At 44.4% G+C, this 27,877-nt stretch overlaps 1 protein-coding gene across 5 annotated transcripts; it reads left to right on the forward strand.

The window, feature by feature from the left end:
- Positions 1 to 168: 168 nt before the first annotated feature.
- On the forward strand, positions 169 to 27,877 carry MAP3K8 (mitogen-activated protein kinase kinase kinase 8). Of its 5 annotated transcripts, none has more exons than XM_057732157.1 (8): positions 169 to 250; positions 6,367 to 6,728; positions 15,391 to 15,558; positions 17,661 to 17,922; positions 19,450 to 19,556; positions 24,214 to 24,366; positions 24,985 to 25,231; positions 26,867 to 27,877. In XM_057732157.1, the coding sequence occupies exons 2-8, from the start codon at positions 6,390 to 6,392 to the stop codon at positions 26,995 to 26,997; spliced, it is 1,407 nt and encodes a 468-aa protein (XP_057588140.1). In that variant the 5' UTR covers positions 169 to 250; positions 6,367 to 6,389; the 3' UTR covers positions 26,998 to 27,877. The 5 variants fall into 5 exon arrangements, with proteins under 5 accessions (XP_057588140.1, XP_057588143.1, XP_057588139.1 ...); XM_057732160.1 differs by lacking the exon at positions 169 to 250 and adding an exon at positions 630 to 782; XM_057732156.1 differs by lacking the exon at positions 169 to 250 and adding an exon at positions 1,132 to 1,283.

The raw sequence follows: 27,877 nt of genomic DNA on the forward strand, positions 1-27,877 counted from the left end.
TTGGCAGGGGCGCGGGGGTGGGGTGGGGGGTGAGGGAACTTGTGTTGCATCGCAGTAGGTTTTGGGAATGTCCGGCAAAGTGGATTTCGTGGAGAGAGGCGCTATTTCCCTAGAACTTTCTTCCGGTTTCACCGGGAGAAAACGCTTTCCACTCAAGAAAGAAGATCACTGTAGACGAACTTTGATCTTCTTCCGCAGCAGGACAGAGAATCCCAGACTCGAAGCTGGGGACAGGAGAAGATCAGGGCAGGTACACTTTGTAATCGGGCGGTGCCACCCATAACCAGCTCCAGCAAAGGCAGGAAAGAGCGAAACCAAGTTTTGCTGGCGGGGATCTCGGCCCTCGTCGAGCAAGCACCCCCCCTCCCCCCGCCGGGGATCGGGCTTACCCTGCGGCCGCCTCTCCCAAGCCCTTAACCGGGAGTCGGTGCGTGGGGGGTACGGATCACCGCACGGGGTGTGTGTGTGTGACCTGAACCGACATCTGAGCGGGGCGGGCGGCGGTTCTGGGAAGCTCCCCGCGCCTCCTGCAGCGCGGCGGGGACAGCACGCGGCGCCTCTGTCCCTCCCTTCCCCCCCCCAACACAGAGACACACACACCGGCGTGGGAGGCGCGGGAAACGGCCGGGGACACCGGAGTCGCGCCACGGGCGCCAGCACCTTAGGAAATCCGATCTTCCTTCGGGGACCGGCTGCGGAGGCACGGTGGCCTCTTCCAACTCCTCATCGGCGCGCCCTCCGCCACCCGGCTGCCGGGTCCCCGGGTGGGAGGGAACTCGGAGGTATTTTCCCAGGCGGTGCGCCGGGGTCGCGCGGGCGGCCGGGTCCCCGGGAGGCGTGGCGAGGCCGATCCCACCCCCGTCCCGCCTCCAGCTCCGCCCGGCGCCCCGAGGGCACGCGGTGGCTGGGGGGAGGTTGGAATTTCCCAGCGCGGGGGCTCGGGCTGCCCCGCAACCCGGCGGGCTCTTTCTGTTTACGGAGAGAAAGGGGAAATGGAAAAGGCGGGGAGGAGGCGGCGGCTGGAGTCCGCTGCGCCGCCCCTCGCCCGGCTCAGACGCTGTGAGTCAGGGGCCGACGAGGGCGGCGCGGGGCTCACTCGGCCGCTCGGGCCTGGACGGCGCGCCACGCTCCGAGGCCGCTCGCCCTGGCTCCCCCTTCGGCCGTCGCGGGACCTCGGGATCCCCGCGCGCCCGGCTCCCGGGGGCTGCCCGCCGAGGGCGCCGCGAGCCGTCGGGGGACGGCGGCGGGGGCGCTCGGCCCGCGGGGGCGCGCGGAGGCCGCAGGTAACGCAGAGTTCGGGGGCCTCGGGGGTGTGCTGCTCTGCGGGGTGCCCCGGCGGCGCCCACCCCGAGATCCGGGGAGCCCCGGCACCCGGGAGGACGCCGGGGCTCCGGGAGGTGGGAGCGCCCCCGCCTCCGGCTGCGGCGCTTCCGTGCTGCGCGCGGGTCGCCGCTGCAGCCGGCACAGCTGGAAAGCACCTTGCGCAAGGGTCTCACGCGGCGCCGCCTCGCGACTCCTCCCCCTTCCTCCTCCTTCCCGGATCCCTAGCGCGCGAGCCGGGCCAGTCCCGGCAGTGCGCGGGGAGGCAGGGACCCGCTGTCACCGCGCCTCGCGCCGCGTGCGCCACCCGCACGGCTGCACTCTCGCTGCCCGGCCCCGGTGAGTGCACTCCGGAGGCGGGGGGCCCCGCTGCCCCTCGCCCTAACGATGGGTGCGCTTCCAATCTGCAAGCCCTCGAAGGCTCCCTTCGCCTTCGGGATCGGGAGGGAGGGAGTGGGGCTGGGGGGTGGCGGGGCCGAGAGCCCTGAAAGAGTTGAAACTTAAATTCATGCTTGTGTCCTGGGCCCTATTCTGTGACTAATAGGGTGGTTCTAGGAGAACACGAATGCTGGGCTTTTGGACTAAGAAGGAATGTTCAGGGGAAAGAAAGGTGTTTCACAGATGTTTTCCCGTGGAAATGCAATAGCAGGATTCCGAAGTTCTAGTTCTAGGCCGAGAAGCACGTTTAGAAGGAAGTACAGGGTACGGATTGTCCCAAAAGTTAACGGGGAAGGCAGCGAGCTGTCTTTCAGTGAAACATTGCAGTGTCTGTTTCACTTTTGGAAAGACGTGTCTTGGCCAGAATAAAGGACTGCTCCTGCTAAAAACAGGGAAAGAAGCACTAATACAGTTGCTCTCCGTATCTGTGGCCTGAGTTTTAGGTACTTGCCGAGCACAAGGTAATCTGAATTGGCAAACGGCCCCAAATCTGATGGACTGAGGTTTGTGTGCAGTATTTCTGGCAAATGTCCTGTAAGGAAAATGCAGTAGTTGAGGCATCTAGAGGTTTTGAAGTGGCTGTGCTTCTAATACAGCTAGAATGGGTTTCATTCTGGGGCTTTTTGAGAACCAAAATATTATTAGAAAAAGTCTTATTGGAGGTGTGCCCTGGGGGGCAATGTACTATTTTGGCAGAAAAATCTTTTAAATGCGAAGTTACATGAGGTATAATCATCCTTTATTAGGTAGGCGCTTAGGCCAGTAATCTTGGCCATTTTTAAAAATTATTATTAAAGGACTTTTATTGAGATATAATTGACATACAATAAACTGCATATTTAAAGTGTACAGTTTGTTTTTTCTTCTTATTAGGGATTTATATGTGGCAATCCCAATCTCCAGTCCACCCCCACCCCCCCTTCCCTCCCTGGTGTCCATATGTTTGTTCTCTACATCTGTGTCTCTATTTCGCCTTGCAGACTGGTTGATCTGTACCATTTTTCTAGATTCCGCAAATATGCGTTAATATACCATATTTATTTTTCTCTTTCTGACTTACTTCACTCTGTACGACAGTCTCTAGGTCCATCTATGTCTCTACAAACATCCCACTTTCGTTCTTTTTTACGGCTAATATTCCATTGTATATACGTACCACATCTTCTTTATCCATTCATCTGTTGATGGACATTTAGGTTGCTTCCATGACCTGGCTATTGTAAATGGTGCTGCAGTGAACATTGGGGTGCATGTGTCTTTTTGAATTATGGTGTTCTCTGGGTACATGCCCAGTAGTGAGATTGCTGGGTCATATGGTAATTGTATTTTTAGTTTTTTAAGGAATCTCCATACTGTTCTCCATAGTGGCTGTGTCAATTTACCTTCCCACCAACAGTGCAAGAGGGTTCCCTTTTCTCCACACCCTGTCCAGCATTTACTGTGTGTAGATTTTGTGATGATGCCCATTCTAAGCGGTGTGAAGTGATACCTCATTGTAGTTTTGATTTGCATTGCTCTGATAATTAGTGATGTTGAGTAACTTTTCATGTGCCTTGGCCATCGGCATGTCTTCTTTGGAGAAATGCCTATTTAGGTCTTCTATGGCCATTTTTATTCACGCTTACCAGGAAACCCTCAACTTTTGTTTCTGTAGATGAAAGTAGCTAAGAGTATGCCATTACTGTTTAGGAAGAGTATTTCCTCTTGATTTTATCGCCAATTTCAGAAATAATTTGAAGCACATAATTCGGACTGCATCTGCCCGTTGGTCCGTTTCTAAAATTGGTGTCGTCCCCTGCTGCGTTACCAAGTGGGGGTTTCATGCGGATTTTTACTGAACACTGTGTGGGGAAGGGTCCTTGTTGCTAAAGTGAGAGGCAGATACCTTCACCACTCACACTGTTCTAGATGGCTGCCGATGGTGAATAACTCAGAAATCGTTAGCATCTGGTCTGCTTACTTAAGGCCTGAAAGTGGTGAGGCATTTAGCGGGCGGACTGGTCATCAGGGAGCAGGCGGATTTGCGTGAGAGGAGGCTGATGTTGCTAAGGAATTAGTGTTGCTGAAGACACATTCCTCCACCTCCCTGCCCTCCCTCTGTTCCTTCCCTCCCTGCCCCAGTGCCCAGATTAGGGATGTGTGTGTTTCCACCTCTTAGGTTTTACATATAAATGCTCCAAGCTTTCTGCAGAATTTAAAAACCAAAACCTGCCTTTCCTCTCTGGATCAGCTTGTAAACTGTATGAACTTTTTTCTCTCGTTCCATAGCCCTGTTCCCTACTGGGAACTTTACTTTCTCTCTGGCCAGCCATTCAATAAGTAAATCCAGGAGCTTTGGAACTTTTCAGCTACTGGGGGCCCTAAATCAGGCTGTTTTTGTTTTAATTCCATTTTTTTTTGTTTGTTGTGTTTTTTTTTTGGTAAATGCTACAAGTAGAAACTTCAGCTAAATGGCCGCATGAAATCCAGGCCCAGTATTCCTCCATTAACCTAAGAAATCGCTTTCGTTAACAGACTCCAAGAGCCTGAATCAGTCTTCCTTAAAGACTGGCATGGTCTCAGAGAGGGGGCTTCCTTTGCTCTTTAGATGTAACTGTGGTGATAACAGCCATGAAAACATTTCATAGGTCTCTGCCTTTTTTTTTTTTTGTCCCTTAGAAAGTCTTTAAAACCTTACTGGGGGTGGGGGTGGGGTGGGGTGCGGGGGCAGGGAGGAATAGGTAGCCACATCCCATTTGCAGATAAGAAAGGCAGCCTAATGCAGTATCTGCAAAGCCAGGAATCAGACTCAGTCCTTCGATTTCATGCACATCATAGCAGCTGCAAAAGACAGTTTGTTTACTGTGTACCAGACTCTGCACCCAGCACCTTGTGCTCTTGAACTCCTTTGATCTTACAACCACGTATGAGGGACACGCTGTTATTACTTGCATTTTACAGATGGGGGACATTGACATGCAGTGAGGTTATAGTACAATACTTGCCCAAGATCAGCCAGTAGTAGAGGAGGGGCTGACATTGGGTGCCCTGCAGTCTGAGTCTAGGTGGGGTGTCAGACTGCACGATCCTGGACTTCTTTCCCCAGACACAATTTGTACATCAGAAATGGATCATCCAGTAACTTAATAACAACACAAAATTACATGGTTCTTTTCTCAAATGAAATTCATCAAGAGGCCTATGTCTGGGTCTTGTGGGCAGGTGGCCCCAAGGTAGAATATTTCCTGGAGTTTGGAGCTTGAGCTCCAGGTTGATGGGAGCCTGTGGCTTTTATTTAGTCCTGTGTGTTGAATGCGTTGAAGGCTTATGCTCTTAAGAACCTGAAACATCTCTCAAAGAGAGGCTGCTTCCAGGAGCACGGTAATTTGAGTAGACATACATACCTTTCCCTTTTCTTACGTCTCCTTTTATCTTTAATTCTTTGGAATGGCGTTGTTCCAAAATCCTGAGTAACAGCATCATTGTTTACCCTTGATATACCTTCTTTTTCTCATTTACTGATCCCCAAGTGTGGTTCCTGATTTGTGTATGAGAACTGAAATACAGTTTTGGCTAATCAAGAGTTAGTTGACCTTGCCTGTGTCTTGCTTATGATAGATTCGGCTTCCCTGGCCTCTTTATAAAACCACAACTTCTAGAGAGTCATTGATCTAGATATTAAATTAACCTTCTTGAGTTCTGAGATGTATCCTTTGTACTGTTAAAGAATCCTGGTCACAGGAGGGACAGCTGATTACAGGTTAAAAGAGCCTTCTCCTTTCTCATAGCCATTGTGAGCAGAAAGAGGATTTGAGATTCTCTGTCTCCCTTCTAAATGAGCTGGTTAATTTATTAGTATCAGAATTATTCCTGCAACTTGACTCATCATCAGATTTGCTTAGCTTAAAATGCATTTGACATGCTCCTGGCCTCAGGGCCTGAATTTTATTTGCAAAGTTAGCTCCTGAATTTTGTAAAGGAGTTCGTTTCTTTTTTTAAGTAAATTTCCACTTTTATTTTGTGTATTTATTTATTATTTGGCTGCGCTGCGTGGCTTGCATGGATCTTGGTTCCCTGACCAGGGACTGAACCCAGGCCACTGCAGGGAAAGTGCCAAGTCCTAACCACTGGATGGCTAGGGAATTCCCAAGGAGTTTCTTTTTCTTTCTTTCTTTCTTTTTTTTTTTTAAAAAGTCACCCAAGGCCTAAAAGCCACAGAACAGAGACCATGCAGGGAGGATCGTCCCCTTGGGGGAGCAGCAGGGTTGGAAACTGTCTAGGGCTGGGCACCACAGCTCCTGCTGCCCTAATTCCTACTTACATTTAGTGAACGTTTATCTTCAGTGGCTACAGCTGTTGCCTCCAATGCAGTGAGTGAGTGAGTAAGGAGGGAACTCACTGGGGCTCAGGTTTCCTCTCTGTAAAGTGAGCACAGAACTAAAGGTTATCTAAAGCCCCTTTCTTCACTGTCTGTGCACTTGACCTCACACACACTGTGGCCAGAGGCCTTATTCTTATAAACAAAGGCATATAGTAACCTGTCCCCAATCCTTTCATGTCAGTTTGCCATTGATCTCACATGCAAATACAAATACAGTAAACTAAGTAGTGGAGCTTTTTCTTTTGCAGACTCTCTGGAGAGCCCGACAGTGATGGAGTTCATGAGCACCGGAAGTGACAACAAGGAAGAAATCGATTTATTAATGAAACACTTGAACGTGTCCGATGTAATAGACATTATGGAAAATCTTTACGCGAGTGCAGAGCCGGCGGTTTACGAACCCAGCCTGATGACCATGTGTCAGGACCGCAGCCACAACACGGAGGAGCGGTCCGAGTCCCTGCTGCTCAGTGGCCAGGAGGGGCCTTGGCTGTCTTCGGTCAGATACGGAACAGTGGAGGATTTGCTAGCTTTCGCAAACCACATATCCAACACCGCCAAGCGTTTATACGGACACCGACCACAGGAATCCGGTATTTTATTAAATATGGTATGTTTTTTCCCGATCCGTTGAGTGCTGTGTGTTCAGCTTACCGCTGCTGCTGCATTAAATCCTGAGTGCGATTCGAACTTGGTTCAGACTGGCTGCCAGGTGCGGTTTTCAAACATGCACGATCTGTAAGAATCACCTCCACGTGAAAGATGCAAAAAACAGTCTTCAGTTAAAAGTTCCATTTAAGGAATCTTTACCGTATTTTACGAGTAGTTCTACCAATAGGTAATTAAGAAGAATGAATTTTAATTTAACGATTCACTAAAGAGCTCATTTATCAATTAGGCCAAGGAGAAAGGCTTAGTAAGACTCCTTCATCTGAGAGGGGACTAAAGACTTTGTCTTTAATTAATGTATATATTTTTATGTAGTATAGTTGATGTATAATTTTATTTGTTACAGGTGTAGTGATTCACAATTTTCGAAGGTTATACTCCACTTATATTGTTATAAAATATTGGCTGTATTCCCTGTGTTATATACAGTATATCCTTGTAGATTATTTTATACCTATTTTGTACCTCTTAATCCTCTACCCCTCCCCCTTCCTTCTCCCTGCTGGTAACTGCTAGTTTGTTCTCTATATCTATGAGTCTGTTTCTTTTTTGCTGTGTTCACTAGTTTGTTTTGTTTTTTAGATTCCACACGTAAGGAATAGCATACAGTATTTGTCTTTCTCTGTCTGACTTATTTCACTTAGCATAATACCCTCCAAGTCCATCCATGTTGTTGGAAGTGGCGAAATGTCATTCTTTTTTATGGCTGAGTAGTATTCCATTGTGTGTGTGTGTGTGTGTGTGTGTGTGTGTGTGTGTGTATACACCACATCTTTATCCATTCATCTGTTGATGGACAGTTAGGTTGCTTCCATTTCTCGGCAATTGTAAATAATACTGCTATGAACATTGGGGGTACATGTATCTTTGCAAATTAGTGTTTCCATTTTTTCAGATATATACCCAAGAGTGGAATTGCTGGGTCATATGGTAGTTCTCTTTTTAGTTTTTTGAGAAACCTCCATACTGTTTTCCATAGTGGCTGCACCAATTTACACTCCCACCAACAGTGTACAAGGGTTCCCTTTTCTCCACATCCTCACCAGCATTTATTTGTGTTCTTTTTGATGATGGCCATTCTGACAGGTATGAGGTGATATCTCATTGTGGTCTTGATTTGCATTTTCCCTGATGATTAGAGATGTTGAGCATCTTTTCATCGGCCTGTTGGCCATCCGCATGTCCTCTTTGGAAGAATGTCTATTTAGGTCATCTGCCTGTTTTTTAATTGGGTTGTTTGTTGATGTTGAGTTGTGGGAGCTGTTTATATATTTTGGATATTCACCCCTTCCTTATTGGTTGTATCATTTGCAGATATTTTCTCCCGTTCAGTAGGTTGTCTTTTTGTGTTCAGTAGGTTGTCTTTTTGTTTTGTCGGTGGTTTCCTTTGCTGTGCAAAAGCTTTTAAGTTTAATTAGGTCCCATTTGTTTATGTTTGCTTTTATTTCCTTTGCTTTAGGAGAGGGATCCAAAAAATATTGCTACAGTGTATGTCAAAGAATATTCTGTTTAATTAATACTTTTGAAGGCTGAATCTTTGTGCTCCTCTCTTGTCACATCTTGAAATGTCACAATATTAATACTGGCTAAATTCAGTTTTTGCAGAAATGTAGTTTGTGGGTGGTAAATAGTTATCCACAGATTCACTCTCTTTAATTGGCAAAGTATGAATGACAAGGGATATATTTGTTTAGTCACCTCAAGTATCCAAATAATCCAAAATATTGTGACAATACTTAGTTGCCACAATAGAAGGTCAGGTGATGTGTTTAGGTGTAGTCAGTCTCTTAGTATGTCAGAGGTGAACGTAGGTGCTGGCTAGAGGTGATCTAATTTTTAACAAAGTACAATTCTCAAAGGAGTGGGTGGGGACTTGCAAAACATGCTTATTGATGAAAGTGCCTCCCTTTCCTTTGGTGCATCGAAATGGCGAGATGGCTAATGTGTGGAGGGCGGTGCTGAACAAGTAAAGAGTCTGCACCAAGGACATAATTATTATTATTATTTTTTGCATATCACATTCATTCAGTTCAAAACAACGCAGTGATCTAGGTCAGCTATGTAGTGAATTGTTTTGTTAGAAGCCAGTTGTGTTCAGCTATAGCTCAATTTGCAGCAGGATTGCAAAATTACATTTTGCAAAACGAAAAAAAAAGATTACACTTTGCATCATTGTATGAGTTGCTTTGGTCTGGATGTACCAAACTGTACTTGATAGTTAACTTTGCCTTGAGAAGAATACTTTTTTTATACCTGGGAAGTGATCATTTGAACGAGGGGTAATACCTGTTTGTCTTAGCTAAAATGTAGCTGGAGAATTCTGGTTAAAAATTATATATATATATATATATATATATAATCAGAAACATAATTATTTATGTATTTCTCTTTTTTTTAAACATTTATTTGTTAAAATGGGTATATTAAAGGAAAACATGCAGAATAAAGACATTATTTTTGCTTGTAAACATTGTAGAGACTTTGGCTTATTTCCCCTGGCCTATCAGACTGATGAGAGGTGGGCTGTAGAAAAGGGAATGTACAGAAGGGAATTCAGGAAAAATATAAAGAAAGCAGTAGCTCCCTGAAGGTTTTGGAGTGCGGGAGGGAAAAAACCTAATGTTTTAAACGAGAGAAATGAAGACGTTAAAAGGAAGTGGGCATATGCTCTGCGAAGGGTAAAAGTAAAATGTTGTTAGTCCTGTGTGGAGCCTGTGCTCCAGAAGCGAATCAAGGCATATTTGGGCGAAAATTTACAAATAGGACGTATCGTAAACGCAGGGATCTTTAAAACTTAAAAAAAAAAAATGATCAAGAATGTAAAAAAAAAAAAACCAAACCAAGGAGACTTGACCTTAAAATCCACAGGAATGTGGCCCTGCCTCATTGGGCAGATCACCCCATGGTTGATGGCTCAGGGGACCGTGGTTGGCTTTCCTGTTCCTGACCTTAATGATTGGCTATAGCCCTGGGACAGCTAGTCACCTGTCACAGCTCCGTGTTTTGTGAAGAATGGCACAGGAACAGCGACTTTGCCATCCCAGATCGTAGCCAGTCTGAGACAAGATGGTGAAGGAGGCCAGCTTGGCTTCCGGCTTCCTTCATCCTCACATCTGTTCTCCTTGGAACCATCTCGCCTTCAAGACCGTCCTCTTCCCACGGTCCTCCCCGTGAGACTCCATCAAAACTTTTCTCTCCTGACCTTGCTGCTCTGTTTCTCTGCTTTACGAGATGACAGCTAATTAGCTACCCAACAAATTGGGTCCAAGGTAAAGTCGACCTTCAGGTGTATCTACATATGGATCAAATGCTTTCCTTCCAGTATTTATCTGTTCATTTGCTAGACGGAGCTCAAACCTCTACCTCTACAGGGGATGAGGTACTTCTGCAGGTGCTGGAAATATGGTCTGTGTTCCCTGCTGGAGGAGGCAAGGAAACGGGTAATTATAATGCAGTGTAGAACTTCTCAGTGTAGCTATGCCCTGATCACTATGGGAGCGGTCAGGTGGGATACCTCACATAACCCCAAGGGTGGGTAGGAAGAAGAGAGAATGTCAGAGATGCTTCCAAGAGGAATTTAAGAAAAAATATTTTCTTTTGGCCATGCTGTGCAGCTTGCAGGATCTTAGTTCCCCAATCAGGGATTGAACCTGGGCTATAGCAGTGAAAGCCCCGAGTCCTAACCACTGGACCACCAGGGAATTCCCCCAAGAGGAACTGATGCCTAAATTACTGAGTTGGAATCAGCCAGATGAAGGGGATGGAGAGCAGAGAATGTTCCAGGTGGAGAGGATGGAGGCACAGAACCATGGTGTGTTGTAGGCAGTCAACAACCACAACACCCATGGAGTTAAATCGGGTAGAGGACCCAGGAGTTACAAAACTGTCCTGAAGCATAGGCATGGAAAATGGTGGTCTGCACGTGTGTGCTAGTTTCCTAAAAATAATGTTTGTAAAGATGCCACCACCTTCCGGCAGCACCTGGGGAAGAGACTTTAGGAGACTAAGCCACGGATTGCTTTGTGTGAGGGGCTGCAAGTTACTTAGAAGCTAGACCACCTCTCACCCTCCCCTGGGGATGAGTAGCCTAACATGAGTCTGAACACTCAACTCTTGGATGCTTGTTTGGGAAGCTCAGGAGCTCTAAAGAGCTCGCTCATAGATGTGGGTGTGAGAGGCCGAGTCCTGCTCCTCAGGCTTAGTCATGGATTCCTGGTTTAAAAAAACCTTAAAGATACTTGAGTCAAGCTCTGTCTGAAGCTTGAATCACCTTACTCATCACCTCCAATAAATGCAGGGCATTTTGGTCTGTGCTTGGAAACCTGTGACAAAGCGTGCCTCATGCCTCATATTCAGGATCATTTAATGTCCTATTGGGCCCAGGCTGATGGTAGGGAAGTCCCCCCTTAGAGGGCACGAAAAGCCATCTCTGACTCCCCTGAGTCCTAGCCCTACATCTGGGCCGTAAAAATGTGTATGTGTATATATGACGAGGAGTGGTGAAGACGGCAGGCCCCCTGAGTTAGTGTCCGGCATGTATCTCAGCTCTGAAGTAGACCAGCTGGTTGGCATTGGGCCAGGCACTACGACCTCTATGCCTCCATTTACTCATCTGTAAAATGGGTAAATGACCGCATTCACTCCATACAGTTGTTTGGAATGAATAATGAATGCACGTGACCTGTCTGCACATAGTGAGTGTTGAAAGGATGCAAGCCGTTGGGGTTAGGGTTGTCACACGCCTTCCTTATGACACAGTCCCCTCAATGTTTACAAAACTGCACGTACCCCACGGCTTCCCTCTTCTTTCTCCGACACGTCTGACTGTGCCTGTCCCTTCTCAGGCACTGCAGTGTTACCTTTCCTCCTTCTCTGGGTAGCACCCTCTGGTCTCAAGCCCGTCTTACAGCCCAGAACTTGAACCTGGCTGTCCCTTTGCTGTGGGACCAGCAGAGCAGGACAGAGCCAGCTTGGCGTTTGGTCTAGATCCCACGCCTCTTTTCATGTAGCCCAGGGTCACATCCATTTCACATCACACGGGACCCTTAGGGAATTATTCGCACAGACTTTCTCATGTGCTGCTCCTGGGCCCCGAGTTGTTTCGTGTCGATGGCAGTGATTGGGTGAGGAAATGGACAGCATGCCTCCAGTGTCTGCACTTGACCATGGCTCTAGCATGTTAAGGAGTTGGCAGAGAGAGTGGGCAGTGTAGATTTCCATAAGATTATTTGCTTGGGCCGCTAGAAAGAAGGAGAAGAAGGGGAAAAACATTTCAAACCCAAATAGGGAAGGTCTAGGGCTTGGGGAAGATCCAGGGACTTTGCAGAACCACAGATTGGCCAGCACTGGTGTGTCACTCTGCACGTTCAGGGGCTGTCATCAGAGGTCGCGTGGAGAACTTGTGGGGTGTTCGAAGCGGGGTCCCCAGAACATGGAGGATGATAAACTGGGGTGAAGGAGCTGCAGTATTTGATCTAAAGAGGAGAAGGCCAAGCTGTGCTCAGTGACGTGTGCATGTAGGCATTTAATAACTGTTTTGATCATGGCTCAGCTTTAATTACAGCCCTTGGAAGATCAAAGGCTCTTGTCTGAAGAATAGGAGCAGTGGCTTTGGGGTCAGATGGACCTGAATTCGAATCCTGTCACTGCCTAGTGAGTTCCTTAATCTCTTGAAGCCAGTTTCCTCATCTGTGAGTAGAGTTAAAAGGAGTCCTTACGTCACAGGCGTGTTGTGAGAAATTGCTGAGTTAATGTGTGAAGTACTCAGCATGGTGCCTGCCCAGAGTTAGTGCTCGGCAGATGCTGGTATTATTACTTTTCATCCCCTCAGCTAAGAGGACACGGGGTCAGAGTAGGTTAGAGCAGGTTTGGGTTGGACAAAAGTAGAACTTTCAAGTGAAGTAAGTCAGAGAAAGACAAGCATCATACGATGTCACTTACACATGGAATCTAAAAACATGATACAAATGGACTTGTTTGCAAAACAGAAACAGACTCACAGACATAGAAAACAAACTTATGGTTTCCAAAGGGGAAAGGGAGGCAGGAAGGATAAATTAGGAGTTTGGGATTAACAGATACATACTACTATATATAAGTAGATAAACAACCAGGACCTACTGTATAACACAGGAAAATATATTCAATATCTTGTAATAACCTATCATGGAAAAGAATCTGAAAAAGAATAGGTATGTATGTGTATAACTGAATCGTTGCTGTACACCTGAAAATAACACAAGATTGTAAATCAACTATACTTCAATTAAAAAAAAATTCTTTTTTAAGTAAAACTTTTTTTTTTCCAAAGGTAAGTTAAGCCCTGAAGTGGATTCCTGGAGAATCGGGTGAAATTGGGTCTGTAAATATTTAGTAACAAGGAACAGGCAATAAAGTGAGTGCCGTGAGCACGGTTCTCTCTGCAAGTGGTTCCCAGTGTGCTGTACAAGTGGCCTCCAGGAACCTGAAGTGACACTTCTTCAAAGGAGGTCATATTTCAAACTTGGCAAGACCCTGGTCTCCACTTAGTCATTTTGCCTCTTGGGTCCTGTGCAGAGGCCACGATCAGTAAAATACTGAAGTTTTAAGTGTAGTGACTTCACATTTCTAGGTATTAGTGTCATTCTTTGCCTCGTTCCCTGACTAATAGTGAGCACGTCTGTTGGTGGGGTGAAGCCAAGATTAGCAATACTGTAATGGGTCCTGGTGAATAATGCTACGGTCACCAAGTTATTCCCGGAGCAGGGCCCACGCATCTGGAGGTGAATCGGTGTCTTCTCTTTCTCCACGTGATCCGCAGTCCCCTTTAGCTTCTTCCGTTCTTGAAATAACTTCGTGTCACTTTGACAGTTTCATAATTCCCAAATTCATAATCTGAAATCATAATTTTACTAATGACAGGGACGTAAAACCTGTATTTTTGAGACTCCAGCCCTTGAAAAAAACCCTACACATTTTTTTTTTTAGGAATGTGCTCAGGTCACGCCTCCTGTGGACTATGTTATTAATTTGTTTTTATTTTATTTATAATTATTTCTCCTTTTAATTTTTCACTCTTCAAAATTTGAGGTAGATTTTGTATGCAGTAAAATACACAAATCTTTAATATTTAGTTTGATGAGTTTTGAGAAGGGCTCAGACCTTTATAACCCACCCTGCTATCAGGATATCTCTCTCTTAATATTTTTTATTGTTACTTATTTAAAAATTGAAGTATAATTGATTTACAGGGTTGAGTTACTTTCAGGTATACAGCAAAGTGTTTCAATTATTTTATATATACGAGGGTGAGTCAGAAATTATCCACACTGCAGTTATAGTAAAACGTCTGTAAATTCTACAGCCAGAGTGCGGGTAATTTTTGACTCACCCTCGTGTGTGTGTGTGTGTGTGTGTGTGTGTGTGTGTGTGTGTGTGTGTGTGTGTGTGTGTGTGTGTGTGTGTGTGTGTGTGTGTGTGTGTGTCTCTGTGTGTGTGTGTGTGTCTGTGTGTGTGTGTCTGTGTGTGCGCGCGCACATGTGTTATTTTTCAGATTCTTTTCCCTTATAGGTTATTGCAAAATACTGACTATAGTCCCCTGTGCTATACAGTCGGTCCTTGTTGGTTATCTGTTTTATATCTAGCAGTGTGTATATGTTAATCCCAAGCTCCTAATTTATCCCTCCCCCACTTCCCCTTTGGTAACTGGAAGTTTGTTTTCTGTGTCTGTGGATTTATTTCTGTCTTGTATATAAGTTCATCTGTATCATTTTTTTTTAAGATTCCACATACAAGTGATATCATATGGTATTTGTCTTTCTCTTTCTGACTTATTTCACTTAGTATGATCATCTCTAGGTCCATCCATGTTGCTGTAAATGGCATTATTTCATTCTTTTTCATGGCTAAGTAGTATTCCATTGTATATATACATGTACCACATCTTCTTTATCCATTCATCTGTCAATGAACAGTTAGGTTGTCACTCAGTTTTTGAGTTGGCTGGTTTTCAGACCTCTTGTTGGAAGTGTTTGCTGACTCATGAACCTTCAGAGGTCAGGGGTCGCATGCCTCTTGTTCATCGCTGCCTCCTCAGCACCAAACACAGTGCCTGACACATACCATGCACTCAATAAATATTAAATGAGGGAGTAGATGAGAAGTGATTCTGCCCCCACTTTACTTGTGTGGCACTGTCCACTTATAGCTGTGGCATCACGCATTGTTTCCCAGAATCCTCTGTGATCATCAGTTCATTTCTACACTCTCTCCGTGTGCATCATCTCTGAGTAATAGTTATGTAGACTAACAGGTTAGCACATGTTAACTGGAAACAAGTCAGCTTGCACGCACAGTTTACATTTTAAAGTTATTTTTGGCCATGAATTACATGTAGATAGAAATATGATCAGGTCTGACCAGGGATGTGTTTCTGTTACATGCTTTCTCTGTCTTGCTGAAGCTCTAAATATAGCCTCTGTACACTGTTAGGATTACATACAGTGACATTAATTTTGAATACTGCGTGTAGGAATGTGGTCTAACATAACCAGTTTCTAAAGGGTGGGTGTCAGAAGAGGACTTTGCTGAAATTCTCATCCTCCTGCATTTTTGTTTTGTTGTAGGTAATCTCTCCCCGGAACGGACGCTATCAAATAGACTCTGATGTTCTTCTCATCCCTTGGAAGCTGACTTACAGGAATATTGGCTCCAATTTCATTCCTCGGGGGGCCTTTGGAAAAGTGTACTTAGCACAAGACATGAAGACTAAGAAAAGAATGGCGTGTAAATTGGTATGTTCTTCATAACCAGACAGGGTGCCCTGTGTGTTTGGCATTGGGGCTTTTGTGTGTTTGTTGATTTGCTTTACTCAAAGCTGGCTACCGTTTGACTGCCTGTTATCTAAGGGTGCTCTGTCCAAAAAATCATCTGGGGCTGCCCAGCCCCCAAGTATGCTTAAGTGCATGGCCGGTTTGCTCTGATAAAAAAGAAAGTACTGGCTTATCTGGCGCCAGCTTGGATAACCTCATCCCTCTTGTGGTAGGGTGGGGGAGGGGAGCTGTCCCACAAGAGCAAATCTATTTGCTGCTCCCCTACCCACTGGGGAGGGGACCAGGCAGGGAAGCAGATGTTGGGAAAGCCATAAGGCTTCTCAGGACTACGATTAAAGGGCTGAATTTAAATAGACCAGTTATTGGAAAGACCCCATCTCTTCTTCTTAAACAGTCACTGCTGAGGTGTCCCCACTTTGGAAAACTGTTTGGCAGGATCTACCAAAGCACACACTCACACGCCCTCTGACCCAGCAGTTACGCTCCTGCAGGGGCTTACCTAGCAGGCATGCACACGCGGTCACCAGCGCGATGTGCTAGTGTTTGTGGCAGCACTATTTGTAATAGTCCCAGACTGGAAAGTTTCCAGATGCTGCAATGTGGTGTATTTACATACTGGGATGCTGTCTAGTGAAGAGAAGGAATGACTCACCACTGTAATGGTGTAGATGAGTCTACATTAGGTTAAGCCAGAACAGCGGGGCCACGAAATAGGATCTACTGTATGAGATTCCACTTCTATAAAGGTCAAAAGGCTGAACAAACTCATGCTGTTGGAAATCCCTCTAGTGGGTGCCCTTGCAGAACAGTGGCAGGCAGGGGTCAGCAGGGGGTTTTGGGGGAGCTGGTGGAGTTCTCTTTCCTGATCTACATCCTGCTACCGTGCGTGCATGCAGTTAAAAATTCATTGAGTTTGATACTTAACCAGTTACGTATTTTTCTGTATGTCTGTTCTACTTTAAAGTTTTTGTTTTTAAACTGCAATAAAACAAACTCATTTTTGATTAAACAGCAACAACAAAAAGAAAATAATTACTGAATATCATCTCAGTTTCTCTTATCATCATGTGGGCCTTGTTTGTTCCTCCATGAAGGTTGGCTAGAGCATCTATTATTAAAAGGAAAAAGAGGAGGTAATATAGTAAGTTATTTGAAGTTTGCATTTAGAAGGAGATTTGGCCAAGTTTAAAAAAAAATCTGGAGACATTTTTTAAAGCTCTTAGAACCAAAGTGTCCTGTTTTTCACTTTTATCACAAAAGGCATGAGAAATAGCTTTGTGGGTTTGTTTTCCTTGCAGTCCTTGTATTTAATATTTAAGCCATATTTTTTCTTAAAAAAGAGAAACATGTAATATGATTAACGACCCCAAACAGGTTCAAAAGGATGCAGGCTAAAGAATGAAATCCCTTTCCTTAAGGGAACTACTGTTAATGAGTTCTTACGTGTCCTTTCAGGAAACTTCTATGGACACGTTATGTATAGTTGAACATTTTATCACAGGTGAGAATAGAATATTTGTACTTCTGCATCTTGATTTTTTTCAGTCTAACAGTATACTTTGGAGATATTCCGTATCTATCCGTATTGAAAGAGCTACTTCTTTCTTTATTAATGACTTCGATTTACCATAGAATAGATGGCCAGTGCTTATTTAAATACATTGTTAGAACACAGACTGTGAGACCAGAGACATTGTATTATTTCATGGCAAAGAATATTGAAAATATGACCTAAAATTACATGTATAAAAGATGGGAAATTACCTCTTTGATTCAGTCATGAATAATTCTTTGGTTGGGCATCTATACTCTAAATGAAAGTAGTATTTCATTATTTTGTTTTTTATTTTCTTATTTTGAATTTTTTTCAACCTTAAGCGGATGTTAATGTAAAGGCAGATCTCAGGTAAACATTATCTTAACTCAGGAGCACAATTTCGTAACACATCGGAGTATCCTTGAGGGCATTTATTTGCCTTCTGGTTTGTGGGTTGACCTGTATTGTGTATTCTTTTCATTATCCTGGGGTTGTTTAGAATCTTCCTTGTGTTTTTGTGTTCTAGATCCCCGTAGAGCAGTTTAAGCCATCTGACGTGGAAATCCAGGCTTGCTTCCGGCACGAGAACATCGCTGAGTTATACGGCGCGGTTCTGTGGGGCGAAACTGTCCATCTCTTTATGGAAGCAGGCGAGGGAGGGTCTGTCCTGGAGAAGTTAGAAAGCTGTGGACCCATGAGAGAATTTGAGATTATTTGGGTGACAAAGCATGTTCTCAAGGGGCTTGATTTTCTGCACTCAAAGAAAGTGATTCACCATGACATTAAACGTGAGTTCTCTCTGGATGTGTCCCTTTCTGGTTTAAAGAGACCAGTTAGACCTTAGGCACACGGCTCCTCCTTCAGTCTGAAGGTCCTCCGTATCAGGGAAGACACCCCCCCCCCCGCATCACTCTCCGCCTTCCTCCCTGGGCTCCTGAGACACATTTTAGAGTCAAGAAGGGGTCATGAGAGCTTTCAAAGTCTTAAGGAAGAATGATGTTCCAATTGTGGAAAAGATTATAGCCACATATCGTTAACAACTGCCTTGTTACTAAGGCTTTAAAAATAGTAATTTACTTAAAAACACAAGTCAATGGTTTTGAAAAACAGATTGCATTTTAATTTGGAGTGCCAATTTGGCAATAGTCTATAAAAGAAGCCTTCACTGACTGCTTTCTACGAGTAAGAGATTGTTGGGAAATATGCAAGAGAGACCCACTATGGATCCTTAATATCTAAGGATAAATTAGACTAGCATACCTTGTACTGACAAAAATTGGGTATTTTACTTTTTCTGTTTTAGAAAGTGGCTTGATAATATTATGCTTATGTCTTAGAATTTGAAACTCAATATATAAAATATAAAATATATTTTTCCACCTTTATTGAGAAGTAACTGACATATAACATTGTGTAAGTTTAAGGTGTACAGTGTAATGATTTGATACTATGCATGCATTGCAACATGATACCACAATAAGGTTAGTTAGCACATCCATCCATCTCATGTATTTATAATTTATTTTTGGTGGTGAGAACTTTTAAAATCTACTCTCTTAGCAACTTTCAAATACACCATACAGTACTGTTAACTATAGTCACCATGCTGTATGGTACAGCCCCAGAACTTTTTCATCTTGTTACTGGAAGTTTGTACCCTTTGACCACCTTCCTGAATTCCCCTCGCCCCTACCGCTGGCAACCACTCTGTTCTCTGTTTGTAGGTTTGTTTTTTTCTTTTTTAGATTCCACATATGTTAGATCATACAGTATTTTTCTTTCTCTGTTTGACTTATTTCATTTACCATAATGCCTTCAAGGTTCACCCATGTTGTCACAAATAGCAGGATTTCCTTCTTTTTTATGGCTGAATAATATTTCATTATATATACCATGTAATTTATATGTATTTGTACATGTATATACGTATATACATATATATACACACGTATATATATATACACATATTTAGGTATATATGTCACAAAAATTGATATATATATATATATATAAATCTTCTTTACCCATTCATCCATTGATGGACACAGGTTGTTTCCATGTCCTGGCTGTTGTACCTTGAGGATTATTAATGGCTACAATCATTTATATCCACCTTGGCTGAATTCTTGACAAATCTGAAGTGATATTTACCTAAACTCTCACCCAGATGCATCCTTCTCTTTTGAATATAATACACCCATTTCAGTAGGGGAAGCATTTCAATCTGTCTTTATTTGGAACTCGTTTTAAATAATGTTTCATTTTATTCATGGATAGATACACGTTTTTTACTGAAATTTTTCTTCTCTTTATAGCCAGCAACATTGTTTTCATGTCCACAAAAGCTGTTTTGGTAGATTTTGGTCTAAGTGTCCAAATGACTGAAGAGATCTATTTTCCTAAGGACCTCCGAGGAACAGAGGTAATTATGTTCACACAAGAATCGGCAGTGCCTTATTAAGAGTAAAGATAAGATGTTCTAGCATTACGGCAGAAAGGACAAAGAAGGGGAGGAAAACCATTGCATTTAATCATTGTCATGGGAACATGTTTAATAAGCGTTCACTTTGTGCCTTGTACTCATTTGAGCCCTTGAAATGAATTCTATTCTTTAATCCTCCCAATACTATTATCATAGGCAAATACTATTATTATTTTATTTTTAAAGTTTTTTTTATTTTTTATAAATGTATTTATTTATTTATATTTATTTTTGATTGCATTGGGTCTTTGTTGCTGCACACAGGCTTTCTCTAGTTGTGGTGAGCGGGGGCCACTCTTTGCTGCGGTGCTCAGGCTTCTCATTGCAGTGGCTTCTCTTGTTGCGGAGCACGGGCTCTTGGTGCGCCGGCTTCAGTAGTTGCAGCATGTAGGCTCAGTAGTTGTGGCGCACAGGCTTAGTTGCTCTGTGGCATGTGGGATCTTCCCAGACCAGGGCTGGAACCCATGTCCCCTGCATTGGCAGGTGGATTCTTAACCACTTCACCACCAGGGAAGTCCTATTCTCATTTTAAAATAAGCAAATAAGCTTGAAGAGGTTAAAATACAGTGTCCCAAGTTACTCAGCTCCCGATAGAGCAGGGCCTCGAAATCTAGTTCTTTCTGCGTCTAAAGTCTAAGGTTTAACTGCAGTGTAACTTTTTGATACAACTAATATATATGGTTTTAGTATAACTAATATTAGTGTTTTGATTCAATTACAGCCATAATTGTCATGGTCGTTAAGAACATTTATTGAGAACTGACATTTCAGGTCTCTGTTTAATCCTGGGAATCTTAAAAGAAATCTCATTTATTGGAGCACAAATGAATTTTATATGAAGATATAAGCTTGTTATACTATTTAACTCATTTGCGAAGGAAAAACAACAAAAAGAAAACTTCCCTGAATCTAAACGGGATTCAGAGAAATGCATTCATGGGCTTTCAAATAATATATTTAGCGTTCATATTATTAGGCTGAATAGTTGATTTGTGTAGAGAGTGTCTGTTGGGCATCTGCTGCGTGCAGGCTGCTAGTAGGTACCAGGGATGGAGCACAGGACAGAGCCGACAAGGACTCCACTCTGGAGAAAGGACCTGTTTTACATTTACCTGAATTATTAACGTTTAACTGTTTAGTTCACAGTTAGTTTTGATGGGTGTGGGGTTAGATGCATCTGGGAAGGTACATGGGTGTAGAAGCTGCCTTCCGGGCCCATCTCCATGACTACGAGACGCTAAACTCCCAGCCCCATGCCCTTCTAGCTGTTGAAAGTGCCCTCAGGAAATGGAGAGGGGGCAGTTGGCTGGACCTTTGCCCTGAGATTATCAGGTCAGTTCTGGTGTTAATCAGACTGCCGAGACCAGCTCGGCGACTCGAGGCGAGTGACGGGTGCCGCAAGCTTGAAGAAAACACAGACACAGACTGAAGAGAAAAGTGGGACCGGGGGGCTCAAGACCTCTCAGATCAAGAGCTCTGCTGACTCATCCCAGGTTGCTTTTATTGAGTTCGTGGGCTAACATTCTCAGGTTACACTCATAAACAATCAAGGGCCTCACATGACTGAGGCAATTATCTTTGTTTACTTCCTGGGTCCGAGTTGAGCAGGTGTGGATTTGAGCTGGGGGTGGAGAGCAAAACAGCCCTGGGGGCAGGAGACCTCTCTCAGATATTGGGGGTCTGTGCCCCACCCGTGTTGGCCCCTCTGCGACTGTGCCTGTCTTAGGTTGTTCCTCCCTTGAGGAATCTTACCCGTCTTTGGCTAACCAGCCATCCTTCAGGACCAAACAGGGTGATATTAGTCTCCACGCCCCACACCCTCAGTTCCTCCACTGCTCAAGCAGGACATTCTGAATCCCATCGCTCGGCCCACATACTTCAACATTTTCAAGGTTTCACAAAGGTTCCCGAATGTCTTCCCACATCAGACGATAACCTTTATTTTAGCTAGTAAATATATTGCACTGAACTCACTGCAGTGCAAAAAAAAAATTGTCTACATTTCAAACCAAGATTCTGTAAGCCTTTTCTTAACTCTCTCAAAGCAAAGACTCCCCCAGGCAGCAGAAGAGATTGTTGTTTTCGCTGTTATTACTGAACTTATTCTGGAAAATACTTGGGGGAGGATTCTGGAGAATTGTCTTTGAGTAGACTAATATTTAGAAGAGAAAACTGTGGACTTTTTTTTCTTTTTTTTTAAGAATGTTTTAGTCACCAGATCTCAGGAATACAAAATCTAATAAGACTTAACACTTATGACATAGTTTTTCTGGAAAATACTTCAGCATATTTTGGCAGTCATCAGACGTTCAGATATGTGACAGTCTACCCTTTTTCCTGGAGCCAGTTTGAGAAACAAACTATTTGTGGTATTTAAAAGATGGAAAATACCTTTCTCTTCCCGGCAGGATGATCAAATTGAACATTTTGCAATAGCTGGAGAAGGACATCTCCTTTCTGGGATTTTCTAGCAGAAAGAGAGTGTGTACTTGAGTTTGAGATAGGAACACAGCGTCTATCCCTGAGTAGTATTTGGGTTGAGGTATTTTCATCAAATGTAAATTGCTTTCTCTGAGGTGCTAAACCGGCCTTGGCGTTCCTAGTTGTAAACTCTTCTGATCAACCCGCGTTTGTTTACTATGTGTTTGAAGTGTGGTAGTGAAGTGTCATGGTGAGTTGGAGGGTGAAGGAAAGCTCTCAGTCGGCTAGTTTTGACTCCTCGGCCTTTAAGGTATAGTTAGTCAAGGTCAACCATGCCGATTCACTTCCCATTAGAACGTGATCGCTTGGCTACAGGTGATTTCTGAGTCCCCCAGCAGAGCTCACAAATACAGACACTGGGCACCTGCAGCATTTTATTCAGGATGTGATCTTGTAACCACGTGTTGATGATACACGTACAGGGTTAATCTGGCCTATCTGTAAGCTATTGGTTTTTGTTGTTGTTGTTGTTGTTTTTTAGCTATTGTTTTTGAACTCCCTGCTACAGAGAAAGAAGAAATAATCAATGTGAACAGCTAATTAGAATTCCTTTAATAGCATGGTTTCTGTCGTGTAGTTCTTATGTGAGGTCACATGTCATCCTCATGTGCACGGACACACACACACAGAGTCTCTTACCCTCTGTAATAAATGTTTGAGGGGTGAAGGCCTTGACCCCTGACCTCTAGGCTCCTTTGCTCCAGAGCCCACGATCTCGAGCACACAACCCCCGGGGAGCCTGGCCAGGGTCCCTTAGGCCTGTTTCAGGCCTGTAGCCAGCCGGCCCCAAGTGCCCTTGAGCCCCATGCCCTGCTGTTCTGGCTTCCCAGAGCTTGAGGAGTTAGGAGCTGTGAGCTGTGGGACTCTGGGTGGAGGGGCGGCAGCAGGTCACCAGGTGGACGGGATGCGGTCACCCTCCCACCCCCCATGTCCCATCACACAGTCCCTCCAGGGCCCAAGTGCACAGCTGCCCTTGGTGACAGCAGCAGTAATGCTTTGTCTAATCCTTGCTTAGGAGAGCCGGCAGGGGTGGGGTGGGGTGGGCACTGCTATGGACAGCACTCCTGACCACTGAGCGTGTTGCTAAACTTTGTGATTTTATTTAGTAAGAAAGTCCTTCAGAGAGAGAGAGAACCAGCAAGGGAACCAAAGCCAGCCAGCCCGGAAGTGTGTTGTAGGAAGTACTTGAGGCAAGTTAGGCGGGGAAACTGGGCAATTTCCCCAGTTTTTGTAAGCTGGTTCTTTATTTATTTACTCTGAAATGTATTCTGGGAACACTCACCCGCTTCTCCATATTCAGGCAGCATCAGAACTTCTTAAAGCTAAATATTGACAGTGAGGGTTGTGCCTGTTCTATGTCTGTGCTGGCCGTAAAGACAGATCACGGGTCCCCAGTGTTTGCTCTTTTTCTCTTTTTTACGTTTAGGAGCAAACACTGCTTAGAGAAACTATTTCTAAAACTAGTCCTCCTTTCCCATCATCGGCTCATAAAACCAGACAGAACTTACACAATGTGACTATGCCATGCCTTTAATATTTAGTCACTGGGCTCCCTGGTGGGTAGAATAAGAAGTGGTTCATAGAAGTGACGAATTAGGATCACTTTTCCAATTTTACACTTTAAATTCTTCTCTTCCGCGTAGTCGGTGTCGATACCCTGGAGACTTCTGCTGTCTTTGATGACTGCAGATAATTCGCAGTTTGGCATTTTAATGACAAACATGAAATGAGGACATGTATTTTAGTGTCCACTTAAATATGAATGGAATTGGTGTTTGAATAGAAACAGGAAGTACCGATGACTTGCAGAACTCTGATGAGTGGGTGGCCCACGTGGGTTCTCAGCTATGGGTCCCCTGCTGCCTGGTCTGCCTTGTGTTCAGTCCGCGCGAAAAGGTATTCTGAGGCTGCAGGGGCCCCTCGGCCAAAGCTGCCTGGGTCCCCGAGGGTCTCTGCTTCTCCTTCGCTGAAGGGAGCCCAGCACGCTCTTCTGAAGGGATGAAGTGTGCTGTGAATGTGGCGAAAGCGGGATGACCCAGCTTCCAGAACTGGATTAGGGAAGTGGTACCCAGACAGGTGAGGGCAGTCAGACTGACCTGTCCTGATTCTCTTTCAGATTTACATGAGCCCCGAGGTGATCCTGTGCAGGGGCCATTCCACCAAAGCAGACATCTATAGCCTGGGGGCCACACTCATCCACATGCAGACGGGCACCGCGCCCTGGGTGAAGCGCTACCCACGCTCGGCCTACCCCTCCTACCTGTACATAGTAAGTGTGGGCGGAGGGGCATCCCACCTGCCCAGGAGAGCTGCTCTTCCTCCCGTAACACACCTGACTGGGATGATGGTGAAGTGTGACCTGTGAGGGAAGCTGAATGTTCCTCCCACGTGGAGGGCTGGCTGGCCATTCATCGCTGTTTGAGTGGGAACCTGCCCCCGTGCGCAGGGGCAGAAATTGTATGCTGTGCCGTTATACGAGATGCCACTAAAACGCATCAGAGTAGCGTAAGTCATTGAGCCCAGGAAGTTGTATGTGTTCTGTGAACACTTTCCAAAAACACGTTAGATTATAGGTTCCCCACGGCAGCTTGGCACATAGTGAAACACGCAGCCCCCCTTTGACCATGAGATTGAGAAGCAGACACTTCCGCATGTGTTGTAGGAGCCTTCGGCCACTGCTCCGATGGAGGTTTAGTCACACCTCGAATGTATCTTTGCTTTCAACCAAAGACGGGTTTCACTTGATGTCCTTAGGAAGTGTTACTGAAGAGTATGAATTGTATTTGCCTCGAAACAAAAGACTGCCTGGGTCTTGTAACTAGAATACTTGTCCTGTTGAGGGTATGTTTTCATACCATGGATGCTGAGAGAGCTGCTTTGTTTATAGATCCACAAGCAGGCGCCTCCCTTGGAGGACATTGCTGAAGACTGCAGTCCTGGCATGAGAGAGCTGATCGAGGCCGCCCTGGAGAGGAACCCCAACCACCGGCCCAGGGCAGCAGACCTGCTGAAACATGACGCCCTGAACCCCCCCAGGGAGGATCAGCCCCGCTGTCAGAGTCTGGACTCTGCCCTCTTTGAGCGGAAGCGGCTGCTGAGCCGAAAGGAATTGGAGCTTCCTGAGAACATTGCGGGTAAGGACGCCCTGCGGTGTGCGGTGCCCTGGCTTCTCTTTTTCTGTCTGCGTCCAACTTCTAATAGAGCTCATAAAAGCGCTTGGGAAATTGAATTAGCGGATGCAAACTAGTACACATGGGATGGATAAACAACAAGGTCTCATTGTGTAGCACAGGGACCTGTATTCAGTATCCTGTGATAAACCATAATGGAAAGGAATGTGAAGAAGAATATATATATGTATAATTGAGTCGCTTTGCTGTACAGCAGAAATTAACACAACATTGTCAGTCAACTGTACTGTAATAAAACTTAAAAAAAAGTGACTTCCAGCATGCCATAAGTTGTTGGAGAAATTTCAGCAAGAATGTTAGCAAAAGCATATACCAAAAAAAAAAAAAAAAAAGGGCTGGAATTCCCTGGTGGTCCAGTGGTTAAGACCCTGCACTTCCGCTGTAGGGAACATGAGTTTGATCCCTGGTCCGGGAACTAAGATCCCACATGCTGCATGGCTTGGCCAAAAAAAAAAAAAAAAAAAAAAATCACAATAAAAAAAAATTGGCTACTTTACCAGCCTAACTGGTTTCCAGTGCAAATGGAGGTAATGCAGTCTTTGAGAATTGCCTGTGCGTTGCTTTTTTGCAACAGTGAATAGCGTTTGCTTTTAAAAACAGATCAAGCATGATGGTTTTGCTATTAGCAAAGAGTGGGGTTCTGTTTAATGCAATAACAGTAAGCCAAGCCAGCCGCCTTTGGTAACATCATGGCACTGATAAAATATTGAGTTTGAAGGCAACTTGCATTTCTGTCTTCCTCTGCTCAAAATCTCTCTGGCAGCTGTGAAGCTTTCCCATTTAGGAAAGACCATATGCATTCCAGGAGCACTGAATGTGCACAGAGAGGGGTTTCAATTTTTATTATGAGAATCTATGACATCCTGAATCTATTTGGGTCCAAACCCAGATGTCAAGCCTGGAATGCTTGTTTGCATTTCTCAGCTTCTTGTCTGACTTTTCTGCATTTAAAAAGAATCATCTGGGATGTTGGAAAACAGGCCAGAATTTCTAACTGATTTCTTGTGGTCATTGACTCTTTCTTGAATTCTTTTGTCTGTGTCGTATCACATAAACTAGCCCATAGTGTTCAACTCCATGGCTTTTTTTTTTTTTAAACTTTTTTTTAAATTAATTAATTAATTTATTGGCTGTGTTGAATCTGTTGCTGCACACGGGCTTTCTCTAGTTGCGGTGAGTGGGGGCTCCTCTTCCTTGTGGTGCACAGGCTTCTCATTGTGGTGGCTTCTCTTGTTGTGGAGCACAGGCTCTAGGTGTGCAGGCTTCAGTAGTTGCGGCACATGGGCTCAGTAGTTGTGGCACACTGGCTTAGTTGCTCCGCAGCATGTGGGATCTTCCTGGAGCAGGGATCGAACCCGTGTCCCCTGCATTGGCAGGTGGACTCCTAACCACTGCGCCACCTTAGGAAGTCCAGCTCCATGGCTTTTTAATCAAACCATCAAACCAGAGTTTGAATGTTGTTCCATTAGGCCCAAAGTTTGTTGTTGTTCTTGTTTTTTTTGCTGAGGGAACAGACATTTATTATTGAACGTGTCCCCCTGGTCATTTATTTTATTTTTTTGATGTTTCCCTTTGCAGATTCTTCATGCACCGGGAGCACTGAGGAATCGGAGATGCTAAAGAGGCAGCGTTCTCTCTACATAGACCTTGGGGCCTTGGCTGGCTATTTCAACCTTGTCCGGGGTCCACCAACACTAGAATACGGCTGATGGATGGCGGCGTTTGCCCTAAATCAGGACCCAGCGTGTATCGATCTCTGGGAAGCTGATTCCGCTGACTGCACAGGGGCTCTGTTGAGTGAAGTGTGCGAGTATCGGCTGGGCTCCCACGACTCATGAATGTGACTCCACGTGGCTCCTGTGTGTTTTTTTCTGGAGCTGCCCTGGCCCCCACCAGGCTGGAAGGTTCTCATTTCTCAGGTGGTACTTCTGACTGAAAGGAAGCTGAGCGTTCATGGAGGGATCGTTTCCGGTGACTGATTTCATTCACTGTGCACTTTGCTCACAATTTTAAAAATACCAATCACAAGGGTAATGTATTAGCCTAAAACTACTATTCTCGGTTCTAATTTAAGTATGGGAACTTCATTTAACTCAGAATAGTTTGGTGTATATTGGTGTATATTGTATGATAACTCTCTGAGCCTTTGTCAGGAAATTGCAGTATAAATGAAAGTCTTTATATTTGGGGTGAATAGAACAACTTGAATATTGTAGCAATAAGCTGAACTAGTGTCTTAAAAATGGCTAACTGATTAATTAAAAGCCATCTGACAGCAGGCCACTAGTGATGGGTTCTGTTATGTTCCTATGGAAACATTTTGTACTGTACATGCTATGCTTCAAACATTTAAAACTTGATGTTTTGAATGTGGGTAAAACTGTGTTAAACCACATAATGTCTGTACATCCCAAAGGATGAGAATGTGACCTTTAAGAAAAATGGAAACTTTTATAAATTTTAAATGATGCTACTCTTATAATTCTTATCTCTCTTTCCTTTAAAGCATTTGTATATTGAAATAGCATACTGTGTATGTTTTATATCAAATGCCTTCATGAATCTTTCTTATTAAATATATATTTTTAA

This window comes from Hippopotamus amphibius, chromosome 4 (genome assembly GCF_030028045.1).
Source record: "Hippopotamus amphibius kiboko isolate mHipAmp2 chromosome 4, mHipAmp2.hap2, whole genome shotgun sequence".
Lineage (NCBI taxonomy): Eukaryota > Metazoa > Chordata > Mammalia > Artiodactyla > Hippopotamidae > Hippopotamus > Hippopotamus amphibius.

Bases quoted from the DNA above. Each gene is read 5' to 3' on its own strand.
- MAP3K8 (XM_057732157.1), top strand. From the start codon at position 6,390: ATGGAGTTCATGAGCACCGGAAGTGACAACAAGGAAGAAATCGATTTA. The intron at 17,923-19,449 runs GTGAGTTCTCTC...TTCTCTTTATAG, and splicing joins GATTCACCATGACATTAAAC to CCAGCAACATTGTTTTCATG. The intron at 24,367-24,984 runs GTAAGTGTGGGC...CTTTGTTTATAG, and splicing joins ACCCCTCCTACCTGTACATA to ATCCACAAGCAGGCGCCTCC.